Here is a 24,202-nt window from a genome sequence, read left to right on the forward strand (position 1 = left end):
CATCGTAGACCTCCTTGAGGAAGGCGTTTAGGCCAGCCGCAACAGTCGGAGAAGTTTCGATTCAGTGGCTCCGTGCGGCGGGCCGGCGAGGCAGGCGGCGAGCCTGGTGGCCGTCGGGCGGGCGGCGGCGGCGTTGATTTGGTGCGGAGTCGGGTGGGTGGCGGCTAGTCGCGCGGAAGGGAAATGAATGACAGTTAGGCAGTTGGCGGACGTCCGTGTTTTTACATCTTCGATAGGCGGAGATGCAAATTTGCACCGCGAGGTGTTGTAGTTACATCTCCGGGAGGTGGGTGTAGATGAAAAAAAAATACATCTGTTGGAGAGGTGTTTTGGTCCTCGAAAATGTAAAAGTTAGATATTTTTCATCTACATCTTTTATTGGAGATGGATGGACGGTGCGTTGTAATCGGCTGGTTGATGGGAATCTTTTCCCTATATTTAAACGTCTCATAGTATCAAGTTAAGTTAAATTAAATCTCATCGAAATGAGAGCCAGAGGGATCCAAATAAACCGAAGTTTGGCCCGCGAGCAGTGCCCGGCGTGTGCGGCTCAAGTCGCAAAGTCGTCGCCGTCACACATATCTGGCCCAACTGGTGGGGGGCGGTGCAAGTGCAACCGTGCGTGCGCTCCTGTACCCATCTGTTAGCCGGGACTCATCGTCTCCTCCTTCCCCAATCGCCATTGTCGGTGGTGCAAGCAAGCGCGCCGAGGCGTGTGGGAGGGACATGGCGGGGCGCTACGATGGCGGCAACCCTTTCGAGGAGGAGGAGGACGTGAATCCTTTCTCGGTAAGGAGCCAATCCCCTACCCACGCCACGCCATATCTCTCTTTATCCCATTCCGCCATTGCCCCCGATGCAGCGGATCTAAGTTTCCTTCTCGTCGCCGTGGGCGCGGCCAGGCGTTCGCTTGCGTTCGGATCTGACTAGAGGCAGATCTCATCTAATCTTTTCTCCTCTTCGTCCAATCTCGCCATCACCGACGCTTTTAGTTCTGGGGGATTCGCACTGGACCGATGAGGCATTGGTGCGAAAACCCTCCTGTATGCCCTCCTAACTGAAATTTGTGGGTGGTTTCTTGGCAGGAACAAGCGCGAGGCAAAGCTGGTGGGCAGTCCAACTATGGTGGCGGCGGCGCGTTTTACATGCCAGTATGCCCTTAGTTATTCTGCTCACCATTGCATTTGGGGTTAAATTTGCCCTTGACTGCTGGCTGCTCACCACTGTCGTTCATTGATTTTAACTGTAATGTAGAATCCCAGAAACGTTGCTCCTTCCTCGAATTCGCGGCTTTCGCCCCTTCCCCCGGAACCTGCAGATTTCAGTGCCACAGTGGATATCCCTCTTGAGTCATCAAAGGTATGTGTGATTGTGCAGCTTAATCTTTGCAGTTGCAAAATGCACCTATGAGAACAACAGCTAGAAGGAAAATGATACCCAGGGCTTCCAATTAATGTGTGCTTTCTGAATGCTCCAGGACCTGAAGAAAAGAGAAAAGGAGCTGCAAGCGAGGGAAGCAGAGTTGAACAAGAGGGAGAAGGTACAATGCATATTTACGCGGTTATACTAGTCGTTAACTTGACTACTAAGATAACTCATTAACAGAGTATATTTGGGGCTTATGTTAGTTGATGTTAATAGCAGTCTTCAGTGTGAACTAATCTCATGAAGTTTATTTAGGATCATCTTTGGTTGATGGCTACCTTTCAAATTCAGCTTTTTATAGCCGCACACTGTATTACTGGCACTATTTACCTAGTCGATCTGAGCCAAAAGTTTTATCAGGTTCTGATTCCCTCATATTAATTATATTTACTAGGAATTGAAAAGAAGGGAGGAAGCTGCAGCACGAGGTTAGTGTTTGTTTTTTCTTTCTGTCTTTCATAGATGACACATTAGAAGCAATTCGTCATAATTCTTTTCCTATTTTCTCTGGACAAAATGAAAGAATCATACAGTAATGGACTTGTAAAACAACTAAACAAGTATCCGCTAAGCATCAGAAGTTCAGAATCTTGCTATAGCCAAGGTCTAAATTTGTGCCTTTTGTTTTTTATTTCGTACTTTCTCCTCTGCAAACAAAGCTATATATATATGATCATTATGTTCAAAATCGAAAATGTAACCGGTAATGACACTTTAATATACAACAAGTATAACTGCTGAACATCATCAAGTTGTACATCTTGTAATTTATTATTTTTCTCAATGAATAATCCATTCAAAGATTGTATTGTCACTTATTGTTTTCAAAAGAAACTTCATTAATTAATTATGTTGTTCACGATTAGCTAAACTTCTGATCCCTTATTCTGTTTGATATTATTTTATAGCTGGTATTGTCATCGAGGAGAAAAACTGGCCTCCTTTTCTGCCACTCATCCACCATGACATTGCCAATGAGATACCGACTCATCTTCAAAGAATGCAATACTTCGCATTTGCGTCATTTCTTGGTACCGCTTCCTTTCAATTCTTGAAATATTCCTGAAGTTTGTTGAAGAAATTTCTTCTTGTTTTTTAAATGGGATGGTGGCCAAACATTTTCTCCATATCTTAGGAGGTGTTATTTGTATTTCAAAAATCAAATGTTAAAAGCTTTTTTTCTGTGGGATATGTGCTAAAGTTAATATTGGCAAATAATTTTGTTCAAACTTCACATCCTGTCGCCGAAGTGACATGCATTTCTTCAGCTGACAGCCATAGCATAGTCAAATAAATTGGCAGAGGAAATTATTAATGTCATTAATGTCTATATTTCTACAGGCCTGCATTTATCAAGATTAGGATGTACGTTAATTTGATCTGCTAAAAGATTTTGAGAATGCCTTAATGGCTTTAGAATGTACGCTATATTTCTACATGCCTGCATTTTATTTTCAAGTTTTATGATGTTCTAAACTATACATTCCAATTCTAATATTTGTTCAGAGGTAGAACTGGATGGTAATATAAGAATAAACCTTCCTTCTTCGCATATCAGCAAAACTAAGAAAGCTTTCTCTGGCATTGAATAGGTTTGGTTTGCTGTCTCTTCTGGAATGTCGTAGCAGTTACTTCAGCCTGGATCAAGGGGGAAGGTAATGCTCAATCCCTTTTGCTGTTCCCTATGGCGTATGCATCTAAGGAATTATTTAATGCTTGAATAACAAATGGTTTATCCATGTCCAGGTGTGAAAATCTGGTTGCTAGCAATAATCTACTTCATCTCTGGGGTTCCTGGTGCATATGTGTTATGGTATCGCCCTCTTTATAATGCTATGAGGTATTTATTTAAAAGCTTACTTTATTTTTTTACATCTTGTTTCTCCTGGATTTTCTTTCTCTGTCCTGGATTTTGCATATGTATAAATAAATGTTTCTTGCAACTTGTGTTACAGGACTGACAGCGCGTTGAAGTTTGGATTGTTTTTCTTGCTCTACTTGGTTAGTTATATGAGTATATTACTCAAGAATGCCTTGGTTCATCTGCATAATGTTTAATGTGTGATAATTCAAAACCTACAAAAATACAGTACTTGAACGTTCTGTTTTTGCAGTTTCACATCGTTTTCGTCGTATTTGCTGCCGTGGCTCCTCCCGCTGTCTTTGAGGGCAAGTCTTTGGCGTAAGTCTCTTGTTTGCTTATATTCAGGAAATGACATTACAAGACTGGAACCAGTGACCTGTATAGTACTTGAATTCAATACAAATGGTTTTTGTTAAGATAGTATCGGCAAGACAGTTGCATGAATTGTATGCTTTGTGCATTTTAATTCTAGCATATTTCAATTTGTAGATGAGCATCATCATAGAAGTCAGCTCAGGTGCACAGTTATCGCCTGATTTTGTATACCCATAGTTAGACCCATCTTAATTGAGTTACTGAACTCTATTTATCCTTAGAATTATACTGCTTCTATTCATCCTTCCATACGAAATTAAGTGCTTCACTTTAAAATATGGCAGCCCAAAATATTCCTCGGATATATGTTTGGAACTTCACCTGGACTGAATTCTATTTTTCTGCTTGTGTAGAGGAATTTTGCCGGCGATTGATCTTATCAGTGTGAATGCTCTAGTTGGGGTAAGTACATGAACCTATGGTTGGCCAGCTAACACTATGTCTATCAGAGACATGGTGAATCACCAGTGCAGTAGTCAAATTCCTGATGCCAAGGAGTTCTTTCTCTGGCCAAGTAATTGATGCAATTGTTGTGCAGATCTTCTACTTCATTGGGTTTGGATTATTTGCCCTGGAGTCATTGTTGAGCATCTGGGTTATCCAGGTCAGCATTCAGATGATCAACCGTTCTGTTTTACAACATATATTGAAAAGTGAAATGTCTGAGCCGCTTTGGCATTATATGCGTGCAGCAAGTGTACATGTACTTCCGAGGAAGTGGAAAGGCCGCAGAGATGAAGCGTGATGCGACAAGGGGCGCTATGAGAGCGGCATTTTGACTGCCACATATCTCAGATGATGATAGGTCTCAAGATTAATTCCATGGATTAGATGGCACCATAAACAAAAGTATATGTTTGCCTTGGCTCTGACTATAATCTTAAGTTGGCATAGGATACTGCTGTGATGAAGTGACATTGTAGGACTTGTCCACTTTTCTTACCGGTATAGAGAATGTGCAGTTTTTACAGATTATGATCCGTCCTGAATATAAACGCTGTGTCCTGACTCCTGAGAGTAGGGGTATTAACAAGGTACCGTTGCGACTATATGAATGGTGCCTACGATCTCGCCTATTTGTTGCAGCTTTACCAATATATATCATTCGGTTTAAAGAAAAAGCAAAGGGTTTTCCAACGGTAGGAATTTTCCATGTGGTCTCACCTAATGGTAAGAATACGGGAAAAGCTTAGGAACAGCAGGCGTCCGCCGCCTTCAGCATGCGACGTGTGTTCCGTGTGTGGCCCGAGCGGCCACTGCATGATGACCCGTTGCGCCCATGGCGCAAAGGCCGAGAGCAAGCCAATGATTGAAAGAGTGTGCATCAAAATATGTAGACACGGAAGGAACATATAAAAATAAATACAGATTGATGATAGTCATATATGGAAAGGATTGTCATATTTTTTTTACATAAGATCCAAAATGATGCCAAATATAAAAGTCTCGATAGGTACTTATAGTAATATCAAGTTACGTAGCAAAGGACTACTGTGATCTGCTTAGATTGGATAGACAATCATGCAGAAGCCCTTGGACATGCACTTGAAGGCGAAAGCATATACACACCCTTTCTTCATGCTAGATGACCCGTTGCGTCAATGGCACAAAGAGCAGGAGCAAACCAAGCTTTCAACCAAGGAAATTGGAACGTTTAGAGACCGGTATTCTTTAAATAGAAGGGAATATATCATATGTAGAACTATATATTACATTGATATTAGGTTCATAGGCTAAAGAAAGTAGTGAGATCAGTTTATGCTAAGCAAAGCTATTTAGAGATTCATCATGTAAATTGCTTTGATCAACCAGCTTCTGTTACACAAAGCTACATACGCAAAGATGCATCATGTAGGTTGCTTTGATCACCAAACTTTTGGTAACCAAGATATGTAGTCTTTCGCCGTCCCCAAAATTAACTTTTCTATTTTTCTTGTCCTCTATGCGGTTTCTGCAGAATAAAACTGTACAATAAACGAATAGAAACCGATCATAGTTGCACACACAAAAACATTTGGTGGAAAAACTTTGTAAGGTGACTATACTTCCATCCAATAAGTAATTTCCTGAGCATCATCTTTCTCCGATAAAAAAAAAAGGTTAAAAAAGCATGCAACGACATTAGCTTTTAAGAAATACAAACAAACAAAAAAAAATAAACGTACAGCTAGACTAACTGGCATACAGAAGGCCACCTAAGAGAACATTCAGTGCAGCCTTATCTGGGCCAAAGGGTGCCACGACCCACCCTTTCAGAATTGGAAAGGATAATTAAGTTTACAATAAGCATTTGGCCCAGCCCAAATATATCTGAGTCCAATACACCGACTACCTGCTGCCACGCACGCTTGTCTCTCCTCCTTTCCCCCAAATCTACCAAACCTTATCTGTTCTTCTTTCAATAAATCGACCAGTCCTCTGTTCTCCTCCCTTTCCCAAATCAACCAGGTCTTTCACTCGCGCTTCTCGCTGCTGCCAACCGCTGGCCGCCGGCCTTGCCAACTTCCGCTGCCATCCGTAGCGAGGGCCCTCCAGGACGCCACGACGGGTGTGGGGTGTCTGCTGATGTTTGCTGCTTCTTCTCCTTCCCTCACTACCTTCTCCGCTCGTGTTGCCTGCTGCCGCCGACTGATAAACTAATCGGTGAACTGTTGTTGAAGGGCCGAAGGAGCAAGACTGCTGCAAGAGGAAGGTATGTTTCAAAATTAATTAAAGAAAAATGATTCTATGATTTTCTTCGTAGACTTGCATAAAGTTTTGGTTGCCGTGTAATTTTTGAAGTTACTATCTCCGTCAGCCATGTATTATGCCAAATTTTGATAGCCTAACCATCCATATTTTTTGTGATATGCACATCATTTATGAAGTACAGGTTCAGATCCATCATTCATTCATGCTTTTTGGGCTTCGATTTTTTCTAGTAGTATATCAGACAGTCAGCCATCTTCTGATTCAGAAAACGAGGTGACACTGATTTTTGATTTTTTTTTTGTCAGGTAACACTGGCGAAACAGCAAACCATGGTCCAGGAAAGCATATATGTAGTTATTGAAGGAAATATGCCCTAGAGGCAATAATAAAGTTATTATTTATTTCCTTATTCCATGATAAATGTTTATTATTCATGCTAGAATTGTATTAACCGGAAACATAATACATGTGTGAATACATAGACAAACAGAGTGTCACTAGTATGCCTCTACTTGACTAGCTCGTTAATCAAAGATGGTTATGTTTCCTAATCATAGACAAAGAGTTGTTATTTGATTAACGAGGTCACATCATTAGTTGAATGATCTGATCGACATGACCCATTCCATTAGCATAGCACCCGATCGTTTAGTATGTTGCTATTGCTTTCTTCATGACTTATACATGTTCCTATGACTATGAGATTATGCAACTCCCGTTTGCCGGAGGAACACTTTGGGTGCTACCAAACGTCACAACGTAACTGGGTGATTATAAAGGAGCATTACAGGTGTCTCCAAAGGTAGATGTTGGGTTGGCGTATTTCAAGATTAGGATTTGTCACTCCGATTGTCGGAGAGGTATCTCTGGGCCCTCTCGGTAATGCACATCACATAAGCCTTGCAAGCATTGGAACTAATGAGTTAGTTGCGAGATGATGTATTACGGAACGAGTAAAGAGACTTGCCGGTAACGAGATTGAACTAGGTATTGGATACCGACGATCGAATCTCAGGCAAGTAACATACCGATGACAAAGGGAACAACGTATGTTATTATGCGGTCTGACCGGTAAAGATCTTTGTAGAATGTGTAGGAGCCAATATGGGCATCCAGGTCCCGCTATTGGTTATTGACCGGAGACGTGTCTCGGTCATGTCTACATTGTTCTCGAACCGTAGGGTCCGCACGCTTAAGGTTTCGATGACAGTTATATTATGAGTTTATGAGTTTTGATGTACCGAAGGAGTTCGGAGTCCCAGATGAGATCGGGGACATGACGAGGAGTCTCGAAATGGTCGAGACGTAAAGATCGATATATTGGACGACTATATTCGGACATCGGAAAGGCTCCGAGTGATTCAGGTATTTTTCGGAGTACCGGGTAGTTACGGGAGAAGTAATGGGCCTTGATGGGCTTTAGTGGGAAGAGGAAAAAGGCTGCTGCGCCCCCCTCCCCTCTAGTCCGAATTGGACTAGGGAAAAGGGGGCCGGCCACCTTTCCTACTCCACTTCCTTCTCCCTTCCTCCCCTCTTGGTGGACTCCTACTAGGACTTGGAGTCCTAGTAGGACTCCACACCTGGCGCGCCTCTCCTAGGGCCGGCCTCCTCCCCCTGGCTCCTTTATATACGGAGGCAGGGGGCACCTCGAGACACACAAGTTGATCCACGTGATCGTTCCTTAGCCGTGTGCGGTGCCCCCTGCCACCATATTCCACCTCGGTCATATTGTAGCGGTGCTTAAGCGAAGCCCTGCGACAGTAGAACATCAAGATCGTCACCACGCCGTCGTGCTGGCGGAACTCCTCCCCGAAGCTTTGCTGGATCGGAGCCTGGGGATCGTCATTGAGCTGTACGTGTGCTAAGAACTCGGAGGTGCCGGAGTAACGGTGCTTGGATCGGTTGGATCGGGAAGACGACGTACGACTACTTCCTCTAAGTTGTGTCAACGCTTCCGTTGCGATCTACAAGGGTACGTAGATCATACTCTTCCCTCGTTGCTATATCATCACCATGATCTTGCGTGTGCGTAGGAAATTTTTTGAAATTTCTACGTTCCCCATCAGTGGCATCCGAGCCTAGGTTTTATGGTTTGATGTTATTTGCACGAGTAGAACACAAGTGAGTTGTGGACGATACAAGTCATACTGCCTACCAGCATGCCATACTTTGGTTCGGCGGTATTGTTGGACGAGACGACCCGGACCAACCTTACGCGTACGCTTACGCGAGACCGGTTCCCTCGACGTGCTTTGCACATAGATGGCTTGCGGGCGACTGTCTCTCCAACTTTAGTTGAACCGAGTGTGGCTACGCCCGGTCCTTGCGAAGGTTAAAACGGAGTCTATTTGACAAACTATCGTTGTGGTTTTGATGCGTAGGTGAGATTGGTTCTTACTTAAGCCCGTAGCAGCCACGTAAAACTTGCAACAACAAAGTAGAGGACGTCTAACTTGTTTTTGCAGGGCATGTTGTGATGTGATATGGCCAAGACATGATGCTAAATTTTATTGTATGAGATGATCATGTTTTGTAACCGAGTTATCGGCAACTGGCAGGAGCCATATGGTTGTCGCTTTATTGTATGCAATGCAATCGCGATGTAATGCTTTACTTTATTACTAAGCGGTAGTGATAGTCGTGGAAGCATAAGATTGGCGAGACGACAACGATGCTACGATGGTGATCAAGGTGTCGCGCCGGTGACGATGATGATCATGACGGTGCTTCGGAGATGGAGATCACAGGCACAAGATGATGATGGCCATATCACATCACTTATATTGATTGCATGTGATGTTTATCTTTTATGCATCTTATCTTGCTTTGATTAACGGTAGCATTATAAGATGATCTCTCACTAAATTATCAAGAAGTGTTCTCCCTGAGTATGCACCGTTGCGAAAGTTCTTCGTGCTGAGACACCACGTCATGATCGGGTGTGATAGGCTCTACGTTCAAATACAACGGGTGCAAAACAGTTGCACACGCGGAATACTCAGGTTATACTTGACGAGCCAAGCATATACAGATATGGCCTCAGAACACGGAGACCGAAAGGTCGAGCGTGAATCATATAGTAGATATGATCAACATAGTGATGTTCACCAATGAAACTACTCCATCTCACGTGATGATTGGACATGGTTTAGTTGATTTGGATCACGTAATCACTTAGAGGATTAGAGGGATGTCTATCTAAGTGGGAGTTCTTAAGTAATATGATTAATTGAACTTTAATTTATCATGAACTTAATCCTGGTAGTATTAACATATCTATGTTGTAGATCAATAGCTCGCGTTGTTGCTTTCATATGTTTATTTTGATATGATCCTAGAGAAAATTGTGTTGAAAAATGTTAGTAGCAATGATGCGGATTGGATCCGTGATCTGAGGTTTATCCTCATTGCTGCACAGAAGAATTATGTCCTTGATGCACCGCTAGGTGACGGACCTATTGCAGGAGCAGATGCAGACGTTATGAATGTTTGGCTAGCTCAATATGATGACTACTTGATAGTTTAGTGCACCATGCTTAATGGCTTAGAATCGGGACTTCAAAGACGTTTTGAACATCATGGAACATATGAGATGTTCCAGGAGTTGAAGTTAATATTTCAAGCAAATACCTAAGTTGAGAGATATGAAGTCTCCAACAAGTTCTATAGCTAAAAGATGGAGGAGAATCGCTCAACTAGTGGGCATGTGCCCAGATTGTCTGAGTACTACAATCGCTTGAATCAAGTGGGAGTTAATCTTCCAGATAAGATAGTGATTGACAGAATTCTCTAGTCACCATCACCAAGTTAGTAGAACTTCGTGATGAACTATAATATGCAAGGGATGACAATAGTAATTCCCAAGCTCTTCGTGATGCTGAAATCAATGAAGGTAGAAATCGAGAAAAACATCAAGTGTTGATGGTAGACAAGACCACTAGTTTCAAGAAAAGGGCAGAGGGAAGAAGGGGAACTTCAAGAAGAACAACAAGCAAGTTGCTGCTCAAGTGAAGAAGCCCAAGTCTGGTCCTAAGCCTGAGACTAAGTGTTTCTACTGCAAAGGGACTGGTCACTGGAAGCGGAACTACCCCAAGTGATTGGCAGATAAGAAGGATGGCAAAGTGAACATAAGTATATTTGATATACATGTTATTGATGTGTACTTTACTAGTGTTTATAGCAACCCCTCAGTATTTGATACTAGTTCAGTTGCTAAGATTAGTAACTCGAAACGGGAGTTGCAGAATAAACAGAGACTAGTTAAGGGTGAAGTGACAATGTGTGTTGGAAGTGGTTCCAAGATTGATATGATCATCATCGCACACTCCCTATACTTTCGAGATTAGTGTTGAACCTGAATAAGTGTTATTTGGTGTTTGCGTAAAGCATGAATATGATTTGATCATGTTTATTGTGATACGATTATTCATTTAAGTAAGAGAATAAATTGTTGTTCTATTTACATGAAAACCTTATATGGTTACACACCCAATGAAAATAGTTCGTTGGATCTCGATCGTAGTGATACACATAATCATCATATTGAAACCAAAAGATGCAAAATTAATAATGATAGTGCAACTTATTTGTCGCACTGCCGTTTAGGTCATATTGGTGTAAAGCGCATGAAGAAACTCCATACTGATGGGATTTTGGAATCACTTGATTATGAATCACTTGATGCTTGCGAACCATGCCTCATGGGCAAGATGACTAAGACTTCGTTCTCCGGAGCGAGCAACTGACTTATTGGAAATAATACATACTGATGTATGCAGTCCGATGTGTGTTAAGGCTCACGGCAAGTATCGTTATTTTCTGAACTTCACAGATGATTTGAGCAGATATGGGTATATCTACTTGATGAAACATAAGTCTGAAACATTTGAAAAGTTCAAAAAATTTCAGAGTGAAGTGGGAAATCATCGTGACAAGAAAATAAAAGTTTCTACGATCTGATCGCGGAGACAAATATTTGAGTTACGAGTTTGGTCTTCAATTAAAACAATGTGGAATAGTTTCACAAACTCATGCCACATGGAACACCACAGCATAATGGTGTGTCCGAACGTCATAACCGTACTTTATTGGATATAGTGCAATCTATGATGTCTCTTACCGATCTACCACTATCGTTTTGGGGTTATGCATTAGAGACAACTGCATTCACGTTAAATAGGGCACCATCAAAATCCGTTGAGACGACGCCTTATGAACTGTGGTTTGGCAAGAAACCAAAGTTGTCGTTTCTTAAAGTTTGGGGTTGTGATACTTATATGAAAAAGTTTCATCCTAATAAGCTCAAACCCAAATCGGAGAAATATGTCTTCATAGGATACCCAAAGGAGACTGTTGGGTACACCTTCTATCACAAATCCGAAGGCAAGACTTTTGTTGCTAAATTCGGAGTTTTTCTAGAGAAGGAGTTTCTCTCGAAAGAAGTGAGTGGGAGGAAAGTAGAACTTGATGAGGTAACTGTACCTCCTCCCTTATTGGAAAGTAGTACATCACAGAAACCAGTTTCTGTGACACCTACACCAATTATTGAGGAAGCTAATGATGATGATCATGAAACTTCAGATCAAGTTACTACCGAATCTCGTAGGTAAACCAGAGTGAAATCCGCACCAGAGTGGTACGGTAATCCTGTTCTGGAAGTCATGTTACTAGACCATGACGAACTTGCAAACTATGAGGAAGCGATGGTGAGCCCAGATTCCGCAAAATGGCTTGAGGCCATGAAATCTGAGATGAGATCCATGTATGAGAACAAAGTATGGACTTTGATTGACTTGCCCAATGATTGGCGAGCCATTGAGATTAAATGGATCTTCAAGAGGAAGACGGACGTTGATAGTAGTGTTACTATCTACAAAGCTAGAATTGTCGCAAAAGGTTTTCGACAAGTTCAAGGTGTTGACTACGATGAGAGTTTCTCACTCGTATCTATGCTTAAGTCTGTCCGAATCATGTTAACAATTGCCGCGTTTTATGAAATCTGGCAAATGGATAAACAAAACTGCATTCTTAATGGATTTACTAAAGAAGAGTTGTATACGATGCAACTAGAAGGTTTTGTCGATCCTAAAGGTGTTAACTAAATATGCAAGCTCCAGCGATCCATCTATGGACTGGTGCAAGAATCTCGGAGTTGGAATATACGCTTTGATAAGTTGATCAAAGCATATAGTTTTATACAGACTTGCGGTGAAGCCTGTATTTACAAGAAAGTGAGTGGGAGCACTACAACATTTCTGATAAGTATATGTGTATGACATATTGTTGATCAGAAATAATGTAGAATTATTCTGTAAAGCATAAATGAGTGTTTGAAAGGAGTTTTTCAAAGAAAGACTTTGGTGAAGCTACTTACATATTGAGCTTCAAGATCTATAGAGATAGATCAAGACGCTTGATAAGTTTTTTCAATGAGTACATACCTTGACAAGATTTTGAAGTAGTTCAAAATGGAGCAGTCAAAGAAAGAGTTCTTGCCTGTATTGCAAGGTGTGAAGTTGAGTAAGACTCAAAGCCCGACCACGGCAGAAGATAGAAAGAGAATGAAAGTCATTCCCTATGCCTCAGTCATAGGTTCTATAAAGTATGCCATGCTGTATACCAGATCTATTGTATGCCCTACCACTGAGTTTGGCAAGGGAGTACGATAGTGATCTAGGAGTAGATCACTGGACAACAGTCAAAATTATCCTTAGTGGAATAAGGATATGTTTCTCGATTATGGAAGTGAAAAAAAAGGTTCGTAGTAAAGGGTTACGTTGATGCAAGTTTTGACACTAATCTAGATGACTCTAAGTCTCGGTCTAGATACATATTGAAAGTGGGAGCAATTAGCTAGAGTAGCTCCATGCAGAGCATTCTTGACATAGAAATTTGCAAAATACATGCGGATCTGAATGTGGCAGACCCGTTGACTAAGATTCTCTCACAAGCAAAACATGATCACACCTTAGTACTCCTTGGGTGTTAATCACATAGCAATGTGAACTAGATTACTGAATCTAGTAAACCCTTTGGGTGTTGGTCACATGGCGATGTGAACTATGGGTGTTAATCACATGATGATGTGAACTATCGATGTTAATCACATGGTGATGTGATCTAGATTATTGACTCTAGTGCAAGTGGGAGACTGAAGGAAATATGCCCTAGAGGCAATAATAAAGTTATTATTTATTTCCTTATTCCATGATAAATGTTTATTATTCATGCTAGAATTGTATTAACCGGAAACATAATACATGTGTGAATACATAGACAAACAGAGTGTCACTAGTATGCCTCTACTTGACTAGCTCGTTAATCAAAGATGGTTATGTTTCCTAACCATAGACAAAGAGTTGTTATTTGATTAACGAGGTCACATCATTAGTTGAATGATCTGATTGACATGACCCATTCCATTAGCATAGCACCCGATCGTTTAGTATGTTGCTATTGCTTTCTTCATGACTTATACATGTTCCTATGACTATGAGATTATGCAACTCCCGTTTGCCGGAGGAACACTTTGGGTGCTACCAAACGTCACAACGTAACTGGGTGATTATAAAGGAGCATTACAGGTGTCTCCAAAGGTAGATGTTGGGTTGGCGTATTTCAAGATTAGGATTTGTCACTCCGATTGTCGGAGAGGTATCTCTGGGCCCTCTCGGTAATGCACATCACATAAGCCTTGCAAGCATTGCAACTAATGAGTTAGTTGCGAGATGATGTATTACAGAACGAGTAAAGAGACTTGCCGGTAACGAGATTGAACTAGGTATTGGATACCGACGATCGAATCTCAGGCAAGTAACATACCGATGACAAAGGGAACAACGTATGTTATTATGCGGTCTGACCGGTAAAGATCTTTGTAGAATGTGTAGGAGCCAATATGGGCATCCAGGTCCCGCTATTGGTTATTGACCGGAGACGTGTCTCGGTCATGTCTACATTGTTCTCGAACCGTAGGGTCCGCACGCTTAAGGTTTCGATGACAGTTATATTATGAGTTTATGAGTTTTGATGTACCGAAGGAGTTCGGAGTCCCGGATGAGATCGGGGACATGACGAGGAGTCTCGAAATGATCGAGACGTAAAGATCGATATATTGGACGACTATATTCGGACATCGGAAAGGCTCCGAGTGATTCGGGTATTTTTCGGAGTACCGGATAGTTACGGGAGAAGTAATGGGCCTTGATGGGCTTTAGTGGGAAGAGGAAAAAGGCTGCTGCGCCCCCCTCCCCTCTAGTCCGAATTGGACTAGGGAAAAGGGGGCCGGCCACCTTTCCTACTCCTCCACTTCCTTCTCCCTTCCTCCCCTCTTGGTGGACTCCTACTAGGACTTGGAGTCCTAGTAGGACTCCACACCTGGCGCGCCTCTCCTAGGGCCGGCCTCCTCCCCCTGGCTCCTTTATATACGGAGGCAGGGGGCACCTCTAGACACACAAGTTGATCCACGTGATCGTTCCTTAGCCGTGTGCGGTGCCCCCTGCCACCATATTCCACCTCGGTCATATTGTAGCGGTGCTTAAGCGAAGCCCTGCGACAGTAGAACATCAAGATCGTCACCACGCCGTCGTGCTGGCGGAACTCCTCCCCGAAGCTTTGCTGGATCGGAGCCTGGGGATCGTCATCGAGCTGTACGTGTGCTAAGAACTCGGAGGTGCCGGAGTAACGGTGCTTGGATCGGTTGGATCGGGAAGACGACGTATGACTACTTCCTCTACGTTGTGTCAATGCTTCCGTTGCGATCTACAAGGGTACGTAGATCATACTCTTCCCTCGTTGCTATATCATCACCATGATCTTGCGTGTGCGTAGGAATTTTTTTGAAATTTCTACGTTCCCCATCAGTTATTGGCCATATGCAGACATCTTTTGGTCAGTCTGGTGTGTTCTATAGTTATGGCCATGGACAACTTTTGGCCAGTCCGATGTATTCTACAGTTGAGGCAATGGAGCACTTTTGGCCAGTCTGGTGTATTCTATAGTTGTGGCAATGGAGTGGTCATTATCCACAATACCAGGTATGTTGTTGCTACAATGTATCTATGTGAACATAAATAGTGAGCACTGGATAATAGTAGTAATTATATATACACAATGTATATTTTGTTCCAGTCTATGCTATGACATTGTGAGCCGCATCTATTTTGTGCACATTTTGCTTTGTATTTGAAATCCCCTCCCTCTTTGCTGCTTGTCACGCTCAGACACTGGCATATAGGACAAATTAACCATACACAATAAATGTACATATGAACTAAAATACAATGGGCATCCTAAAGCTAACATGGGAAAATAATGGAACAACCTGAAAGAAAGAATGCAGCAAATGGAAAGCATATAATAATGGTCTATAAAAACCTAGCTCTTTTTTCAGCAAAAAGAATCAGTTATTTCTGGTTCCCTAATTCTAGAGCTACATATTTCCGGTTCTTGCAATTTATCTGCGATAATCTGATAAAGTACAACATGCACCAACTGAACATTTGCTAGTATAGCTAAAAGCTGAAGCTATCCGACACAAGGACCATCCAATTTTCCAAGACAGTTAGTCACTATGTGTGAACAAGGCCAGAGGACTAAAATATAAAAAGCAAGCTAAGTATTCATCAGCAGATTTTTCTTGTGCTTGCTATATGTCTGAAACAAACAATAGTCAAAGAATGTACTTACGAACAGACGTAAGCAGACACCATATCAATAGCTAACAGCATCACACAACAACCCGATCACACATCAAGATGGATTGATGGAAATGGAAAGATAAAGTATGCTCTGGCAGTAGAACCAAAATTTCCTAACCTGTAACCATGAAAAATATCTGAATACAACAAATTATGTCTCATCCATGCCATCTAAAGATTCTGAACCATCCAAACAAATTTTATACCAAGATTGTGGATGCATTCCTGCAAAAGAATAAGATAAAGAAAATGCAATAAAAAACCTCAAGTGTAGGTTTGTTTGAAATTCAGATATTTTGCACATACCTTCTTTATGAATCTCCAAAGAATCAAATATAAATGATGAGAAGGATATCAGGATTGTCCTAGTAGATATGGAATCCGAATAGAAGTAAGCCACGATTCCTTGCTTCCATTGCCGCATTTCACTCGTAACAGAGGCTTTGAAAACAAATATCCTTTGCTTATTCGTGCTACTGTTGGATCTATGAGGCTAGGAAGACAGACGTTTTCGTTACGCATTTAGCCATATTAGATACCTGAAAATTGGAAAAAGCCAATTGATATGAGCACATGAAACTACAAGAAGATACCAACTCCTAGATACTTTGCACTTTGAATATTTTATTAAGTGAATCTGTAAGACATGCAGATTATGAATATCAAATATCTTCCCTATGGTCTTAAATGTGGGTCTAGATGAATAAACATATTAGTCATTTGCATTAGGATTGGTAAGATTCTAATCACCCTAGACAATATATGAAGTGCAATTGTTTGACTTGTTCTATATCCAATTTCAATTGCTTTGTTCTATGAAATAAGGAAGACAAAGTGTAGTCTGATTAGGATGCAAGTCAATTTTTAGGTTTTCAAGCAAGGGCTGACATAGATATACAAACCAGAAGAATTGCCCCCATTTGAATTACTTTATATGTTCACTACCAGTTTCAAATGACAAAAGGAGCAAGTGAAAGTAAAAGAAAAGTGCATAAAAGAAAAGGTACTCGCTTGAACAGATCTGCAAAGCTTCATACTTGTATCAATGTGCTTTGTAATAAGCATTACTGCATTAGTATACAAATAGAAACATCATGATACATAAAGATAGGCCAGGGACATATGTGTTACCTTGCAAAGCACCACAGGTTTGGCCATCATGTTTGCGCCACCTCTCCTAGTTTTCCGGTAGGAACAAAAAATTAAAATATGTCGTGTTTTTTTCGCTACCACCACCAAACCCCAAACAACATTTAAGAAAACCCAACATCATTTAAGAAAGCCCAACAGTACTGATGCATTTATCATTCCAATCCTTATAATACTAAACTGAAATCTGATTCTCTTGGAGGTTTGAAAATATTCGAAAAGATCCATCTTTGTAATGCCATTAACGATTCATGAGTACAAAAATCGCCAAATAGACCAAAAAATTGCTAGAAGTAGCTCAGTTCAAGTGCTACAACAGGAACCTGCGTATATAAATATAACCGTAGTTCGAAGAGGTGGGCGCTCACATCTTTCTCCACTGTCGGCTGTCACCACAGGGCACCACTCCAACCCCTTTGTTATCAACATATACCTAAATATTGGTACAGCCAAATTTACAAAATTTATATATATTGTATGATAACAATAAAAAGTATTTTTTTAGGCTATAAACCAAAGGTGATTGTCCAAAGTTTATATGCTGCTATCAACTATCTCTCTATATATAGTGCACGTGCTCAACCATTTTATTTTAACTATACAACTAACGCCTGTTAGCACAAGCGTAGAACATAAAATAGCTTGTTTATCCTCTTGGCAATAAATTAAAACAGCGAACCCCAGTTTCTAGTTTTGCGTGTTTCGCTCGAAGAAAAAATGTAAATGAAAGTGAAAGCTCAGCCCATTGCATGAATAGCTACTATATTATTGGAATCTGGAAATTCTGGCTCACATATTGTTTGCCTTCAACCTTCGAAAATTTAAACTAAAGAGTGGAGCGATGTGGAAACCTAAGTAGCAGCAATTTGTTTTCTGCTAACCTCCCTCTCAGATATCACTTCCTTCACCAACAAAATAGATGTGCACCCACAGGATAAAAATCCATGTGTGTAGACCTAGCAATGCATGTGTGAGCTCAGAGTGTCGTTTTTTCGGCAAGGATATGAAAGGTAACCCTTAACTAACCCTTGACATCTGGCAGAATTAAACACTACCTGCTTATGTGCCCTCACCAACATGCTTCATATTGATTTAGGATGGTCTTGTCTAAAGCTAAATTGTCTTCATGTTCATGCTGCAATTTTCTTTGCCTTCAAACAATAAATTGTAGATGTGGAAACAGTAGAGAATAGTCTATATGCGCACCAAATGAGGGCAACAGAAGTATCACCCATATGAAAAACGTCACTATGCGAGCATAAATTTTCAGGAAATGATAGCATGGTGAGATTCATCGTGTAATAATGATTATAAGCACAGACATACATTTGAACAAACAGAAGATTAAGAAAGGGGAACATGCAACAAAAAAAGCTTTAGAAAAGTAGTACTAATTTCACCTCTGCAACAGAGAAAGTACAATTAGTTGGCATTTCCTACTGATGGCTAATTGCCTGAATAAAAAATGAGCAGTAGGTATAATGATGGTGTTATTTTCTTCCGCAAGCACCAAAACTTCGCCAAAAAGGTAAAATATATTGGGAGCATTGTACCATTATTTTCGCTATAATCCTTGCTCTTGCTTCTAGAATATATGATGGCAATGCGAGCTAGCCAGCGTCTTCATATTAGTCCATCCAAAAAGCACACCAAAGTTAACAGTTGGATTGATTGTATTATCTCTGAAATGCCATTATCAAAAATTTAGCTGACGCTTAATAGTAAATAGAAGTGCAGGGCTTGCTTATCACGCTTACTTAGGACTCATGGGCCTTATCTAATTCCCCTCCAAAGCAAACCATCTTTCTATGCAAAATGGGCAAATGTGTAGGCAAAAATGCTATATACCAAAGAGTATATGGCAATCTAAACTGAAGTGCTACTCACAAGAAACCGAATATGATAACATGTTGTTGCTTGCTCTAATAATAAATAAGGTGTTGGAAAGGAGGGGGGTCTATTTTATTATACAGTTTAGTTTAGTGATCTGATAAAAAATAAGGGCATGTCCAAACCAGACATGCGCAAGAGCCTCAAATCCATCGGGACACTTTGGTTAGATCAGAATGAGCAGAAATGAAAAATAGTGGCAAATTCAGCACAAGGGAAAACAAGTTTTGCATCTACACAACAGTGAAGCAAGGTAATGAGCTAAATTAGTGGACCTAGCACATATCTGATTCACTCTACACTGTAGGCTTACATAGCATCACAGTAATCTCCGGTCACTCATACGAAACCAAGCAAATTGAAGACCAAGATTTGCATATGGTAAATGAAGGAATGAAGCCATACATGCAGGAGAAATTCGTCGCATCGTGTTGCAAAACCAGAAAAGTAAAACCAAACCCCCTCTCCTAGAGCCTCTTCCCTATGATTTTCTTAGACACCATGGGAATGATGGGGGCAGAAGTTTAGAGCTAGCATGGAAAGGGACACCATGGTACATTGAAAAGGAGAGGCTCTTTGTACAGCAAAATAGCTCAGTGCACTCGGCGGGCAAGGTTGCGGAAGGAGGGTTGCTGCCATCAGGGTAGGAATCAACCCTCACCCAAACCCTATCTGCATAAGAACAAAAAAAGGAAGAAATTAATTAGTGGGATGAGCTCAGGTCAAAAAATGAGGAAAGGAGTAAGAAAGGGCTCACCTGTGCTGGTGTCTCCGCCACGAACTGGGAGCTGTCCTTGACATCTCCTCTGCAGGTAGCCGTCTGGGTGGGGGCTCGACCAGGACGGATTCGTCCAGTGTCACTCACTGTTGTCCTCACTCAAGTCTGCAGCACACTGTTGTCTGTGGCCTGCCTAGCTTTTGTGTGCCCTCTCCTCCCTGCCTGAATGGGAGAGATTGGAGAGGGATGAGGAGGGGTTGTGAGGAAGAGAGAGGACCCGTTGAAGAGAAAAAAATAGAGGACCTGTGGAAGAGAGAAAAAGAGAGAAAGAGTGTTCACCTGTTCTGACTACAACACCCGGAGAACGAGCAAGCGGAAGCGGGAAGCGCGTGCAAAGGAGGTGTGGAGGAGGATGTGGCCATGGCCATGAGGAGGAGCGGTGCCGCTGCTGCTTCACCCGTGGCCTTGAGGAGGAGCGGCGCCGTCGCTGCTGCGCAGAAGAGCGAAGCCAACACACAATTAAAAGTCTGAAGGCTTCATCTAACATCATAGGTCTTCATGGGTCTAGAAATCAACCTGGATTTACTACCTGAAGAAAGGGAAATAGGCATGTACTTTGTCCAAGATCTAGAATGATATGTACGATACGAAAACACTCTGCATCTAGCTATTCATATATGAAACAAAATCATAACAATTTTACCTAATCAAGGTAATGAGCTTCCATGAGCACATTCGCTGCTCCTACCAATTGTGCAGAACCATCAGGCTGCGTACATCTAGGAAGGGGCCAAAAAATTATAAAGCACTACAGCAGCAGCTCACCATGGCAATGCTGGAAAGAAAAGATTTGTCAGTGTAGAAGAGGTTGGTGAAACCTTCTCTGCCTCATTTTCCTTCTACTACAGAGAAAAATAAAAGAAGTGAACTTGATGTCCAGATCTCAGATTTCATACCATTTTTTTGCCAGAAAAGGCAAAGTAAAAAATGTGAGAACTCAAACCAAGTTAGAGATGTGGAGAGCAGGGGAAGAGAGGAGAGGAGGTGAAGGCAAACCTGAACTACTGCCTCAGCATCCTTGCTCCCGCTCCTGCTATGCGTGGAAGGAGAGTGTTGCGGGGCACAGGAGCTGCATGCCGTCGCCATTGTGCACCAGCTGCAGGTGTCGTCGCCCACCCGCTGAGGCCACTGCACGAGGGCCGTCCGCCGCACCACTGCACTGCACAAGCCGATCTAGGAGAGAATCGAGCCATCACCAATGGCCAGGTCGCGCCCGACCTCGCCGGCGCAGGCCAGCGCCAGCGGAGACCCTCTCCCATTCAAAGCTGCACCTCCCTATCCTCTTTCCGAAATTTCACCCTCCTCTCCTTCCTTCTTTTCCCTCTCATCTTCACTCTCTCCCCTGCAGATTGAATTGAGCGAGCGGCAGAGGATGAGGCTGGCGGAACTGGGAAGAGGAGGGGCTCAGCGGCAGGCGCGGGATGGAGGAAGGAAAGGGCGGCTGCGCGACGAGAATCAAGGGAGAGAAGAGGAGGCGATGGGAAGGCGACGATGCAGGAGGGGATGAGGGTCGGGATGACGCGGGGCTCGAGGACAGGAGGCGATTGGAGCTCGGGGACGGGAGGGGATTGGGCTAGGTTTTCACCGCACCCGCAATTTTGCACGACCCACACATACACACCACTTTTTTGACTTGAACCCCCACTGCAACGCAGGCCCCGCGAGAAAGGATGGCCCAGGCGTCATCTGCTCAAACTGAAACCCATGACGTGAAATAAAATCGACGGCCAGATGCTTGACAGGCAGTTGAAAAGTACATAAATCTTTACAGCGAGGCAAAACGAGCGATGCAGATGGGAAGCGCGCGAGGAAGGCCCCAGAATGGCAGGTACTCTAGCGGCTTTTATATGTTAGATTTTTCTGCAACAACATCTGTGTTGCAAAAAAGTGAAAATGTAAAAAGAAACTATACAACAAGACGTCTGTTGCAAAAAATATATGCAACAAGACCTCTTTTGCAAAAAATGAATAAAAATGCAAAAGACCTCTGCTGCTGCAAAAAAAAAAAGCAACACTAACCTCATTGCAAATGTTTTTGCAACAAGACTTGTCTTGCAAAAGAAAACTTGCAACATGTCGCCATCAGTTGCAAAAAATGAGGACAAGGTGAGCCACACGATACACCGGATCTGACGACTCACAACCCGACGGATCCTTTAAAAAGATTCACCGACCAACGCGTACCACGTCCCTAAGAATATTGGGTAAAGAATCGGGTCTAGACGCATTCCTAAAGAGTCTAGTACCTTCGTCCCTACAAAACAAATGTCATAAATTGTAGTATTAAAAAAAAATACTACGAACTAAATGACCGCTGCTACATAGGTGTGTACGCACTTTATAATTGAACTTTGACCATGAATTAGACCACTCAAATGTGGGTCATATGTGACAACAATTATACCGTTGAATTCATATTTAAAAGAAGTTTCCATTGGTATAATTTTCAAGTCACAAAACTATATATTATCTGTCTAATTTATTATCAAGGTTGTATTGTGGGATGCGTGCACACCTTATTCATTGAAATATGAAGAGTACATGTTTATTAAACAGGCTGGTTACAAAGAGTACACATTTGGACACCAAAAGACAGGTGGTTTGAAGATTTGCATAAAGACACCAAAATATGAAATTTTGCAACAAACCCTTGAAGATCCATGTGTCTTGCCCAACCGTCGCCTCACTCTACCGTTGCCATGGCCTCATTGAAGAGAGATGGGAAATGTTACCACACCCGACTAGAAAGAGCACAATCGCATGTGATGGAGCCAAGTCTTTGTGCGACGATCGTCGAGGATCATCCTCATGTCCGCCAAATCCATGTGTCATCGTCTTACTGAAAAAAAAATTTGCCCTGCTTTATAGATAAAGCAACTTCCAAGCCATACAACCGATCGAACAAGAACAAGAAAAAGAAATGAAACGACAAAGATACAAGATGCCCGCTTGACACGAACCTCGAGAGTTTGGACCTAGAGTCCGGCGGAGTGTCCGGTGCTTCTCCAGCTGCAAGCTCCATAAGTGTAGAGAGTCCGGCAGGCTCTAGACTCCCGTCTTCGGACCTGTCGGCCTGCTCTGGATCTAAGGCCAGAGCGGTAATCGGGGCCGCGAACCCTTCAAGGATCAAATTATTGGGGAACGTAGCAATAATTTAAAATTTTCCTACGTGTCACCAAGATCAATCTAGGAGATACTAGCAACGAGAGAGAGGGAGTGCATCTTCATACCCTTGAAGATCGCTAAGCGGAAGCGTTACAAGAACGCGGTTGGTGGAGTCGTACACGCAGCGATTCAGATCGCGGTCGATTTCGATCTAAGCGCTGAACAACGGCGCCTCCGCGTTCAACACACGTACAACCCGAGAATGCCTCTTCCTTCTTGATCCAGCAAGGGGAGAGGAGAAGTTGAGGGAGAACTCCGACAGCACGACGGCGTGGTGGTGATGGAGCTCGTGGTTCTCTGACAGGGCTTCGACAAGCGCTATGGAGGAGGAGGAGGTGTAGGAGAGTGTAACACCCGGATAATCTTGCTACAGTAATTCCACGCTAATCATGCCACGTCACCTCGATTATTGTTGCTAAGCTTTCGTTAGTTCAAACTGATTTAAATTAATTCAAAATTGGATTTATTGGAGCTCGTGGGTCCCACTGGTCAGTGACACATTTTATTTAAACAGTTTAATTAATCTAATCAAAATTAATTAGGGGTGGGCCCCACTGTCATACTAATTAATTAGCTAATTAACTAACCAGGTTAATTAGATAACTAATGTTTAATTAGTTTAAGTATTTGTTTAGTTTAATTAATCAAAATTAATTAAGTTAATTATTTCTGTAATTAATTAATTATATTATTATTATTATTTTTTATATAATTTTTTAATTCCTCTTTTTTTATAAACGTTCTGGGGGCTTGAGGCCCCACTTGTCATAGGGCCAAGGGCGGGCCCAGCTGTCTGTGGCCCCGGGGGCCTAAGCGGGCGCGCGGGCTTGCTAGCGTGCGGGCGCAGGGGCGCTGGTGCCCAGCCCGAACGGCCGTTGATGCAGCAGCGGGCGCTGCGGTGGTGGAGCAGCGCGGGGCCGGCGACGAGCGGCGCAGTGGCAAAGACCGAAGCAGCAGGGCGGCCACGGCGGCTCGCGATGGAGGCGGGGCGGCGAGCAAGAAGCAACAACGGGGAGCGGCGGCGCTTGCAAGGGACAGACGAGACAGGCAGCAGCGGTGGCTGCAGCGGCGCCGGCAACAGCAGTAGCGCGGCACGGGGCGGCGAGCACGGGCGGTCGGGGATGGAGCAGCGGCGCCGATGTGAAGCAGGGGCGCCGGCCGGCAGAG

The 24,202-nt window shown here is 42.6% G+C and overlaps 1 protein-coding gene and 3 long non-coding RNA genes across 4 annotated transcripts; 3 read left to right on the plus strand and 1 right to left on the minus strand.

Moving 5' to 3' along the window:
- Positions 1–580: 580 nt before the first annotated feature.
- LOC119354121 (secretory carrier-associated membrane protein 1) lies at positions 581–4,701 on the plus strand. Its single transcript, XM_037620825.1, has 13 exons — positions 581–789; positions 1,086–1,151; positions 1,255–1,359; positions 1,478–1,540; positions 1,820–1,853; positions 2,334–2,456; positions 3,018–3,080; positions 3,172–3,265; positions 3,381–3,426; positions 3,540–3,607; positions 4,018–4,066; positions 4,203–4,268; positions 4,357–4,701. Exons 1-13 carry the CDS (start codon positions 727–729, stop codon positions 4,441–4,443), a joined length of 927 nt encoding a protein of 308 aa, XP_037476722.1. The 5' UTR covers positions 581–726; the 3' UTR covers positions 4,444–4,701.
- An 849-nt stretch (positions 4,702–5,550) lies between these two features.
- On the minus strand, positions 5,551–21,007 carry LOC119354122. The gene is made up of 12 exons (XR_005170646.1): positions 20,867–21,007; positions 20,636–20,712; positions 20,514–20,554; positions 20,150–20,300; positions 19,850–20,032; positions 19,650–19,764; positions 18,756–18,884; positions 17,571–17,635; positions 17,185–17,230; positions 16,360–16,592; positions 16,172–16,278; positions 5,551–6,343 (listed from the first exon to the last, which is right to left on the minus strand). It is a non-coding gene; the product is annotated as an uncharacterized LOC119354122 (long non-coding RNA).
- On the plus strand, positions 6,217–6,761 carry LOC119354124. The gene is made up of 2 exons (XR_005170647.1): positions 6,217–6,356; positions 6,661–6,761. It is a non-coding gene; the product is annotated as an uncharacterized LOC119354124 (long non-coding RNA).
- Positions 15,222–22,980, plus strand: LOC119354125. Its single transcript, XR_005170648.1, has 4 exons — positions 15,222–15,390; positions 20,570–20,677; positions 20,781–21,447; positions 21,526–22,980. It is a non-coding gene; the product is annotated as an uncharacterized LOC119354125 (long non-coding RNA).
- The last annotated feature ends 1,222 nt before the right edge of the window (positions 22,981–24,202 follow it).

Source organism: Triticum dicoccoides, chromosome 2A (genome assembly GCF_002162155.2).
Source record: "Triticum dicoccoides isolate Atlit2015 ecotype Zavitan chromosome 2A, WEW_v2.0, whole genome shotgun sequence".
Lineage (NCBI taxonomy): Eukaryota > Viridiplantae > Streptophyta > Magnoliopsida > Poales > Poaceae > Triticum > Triticum dicoccoides.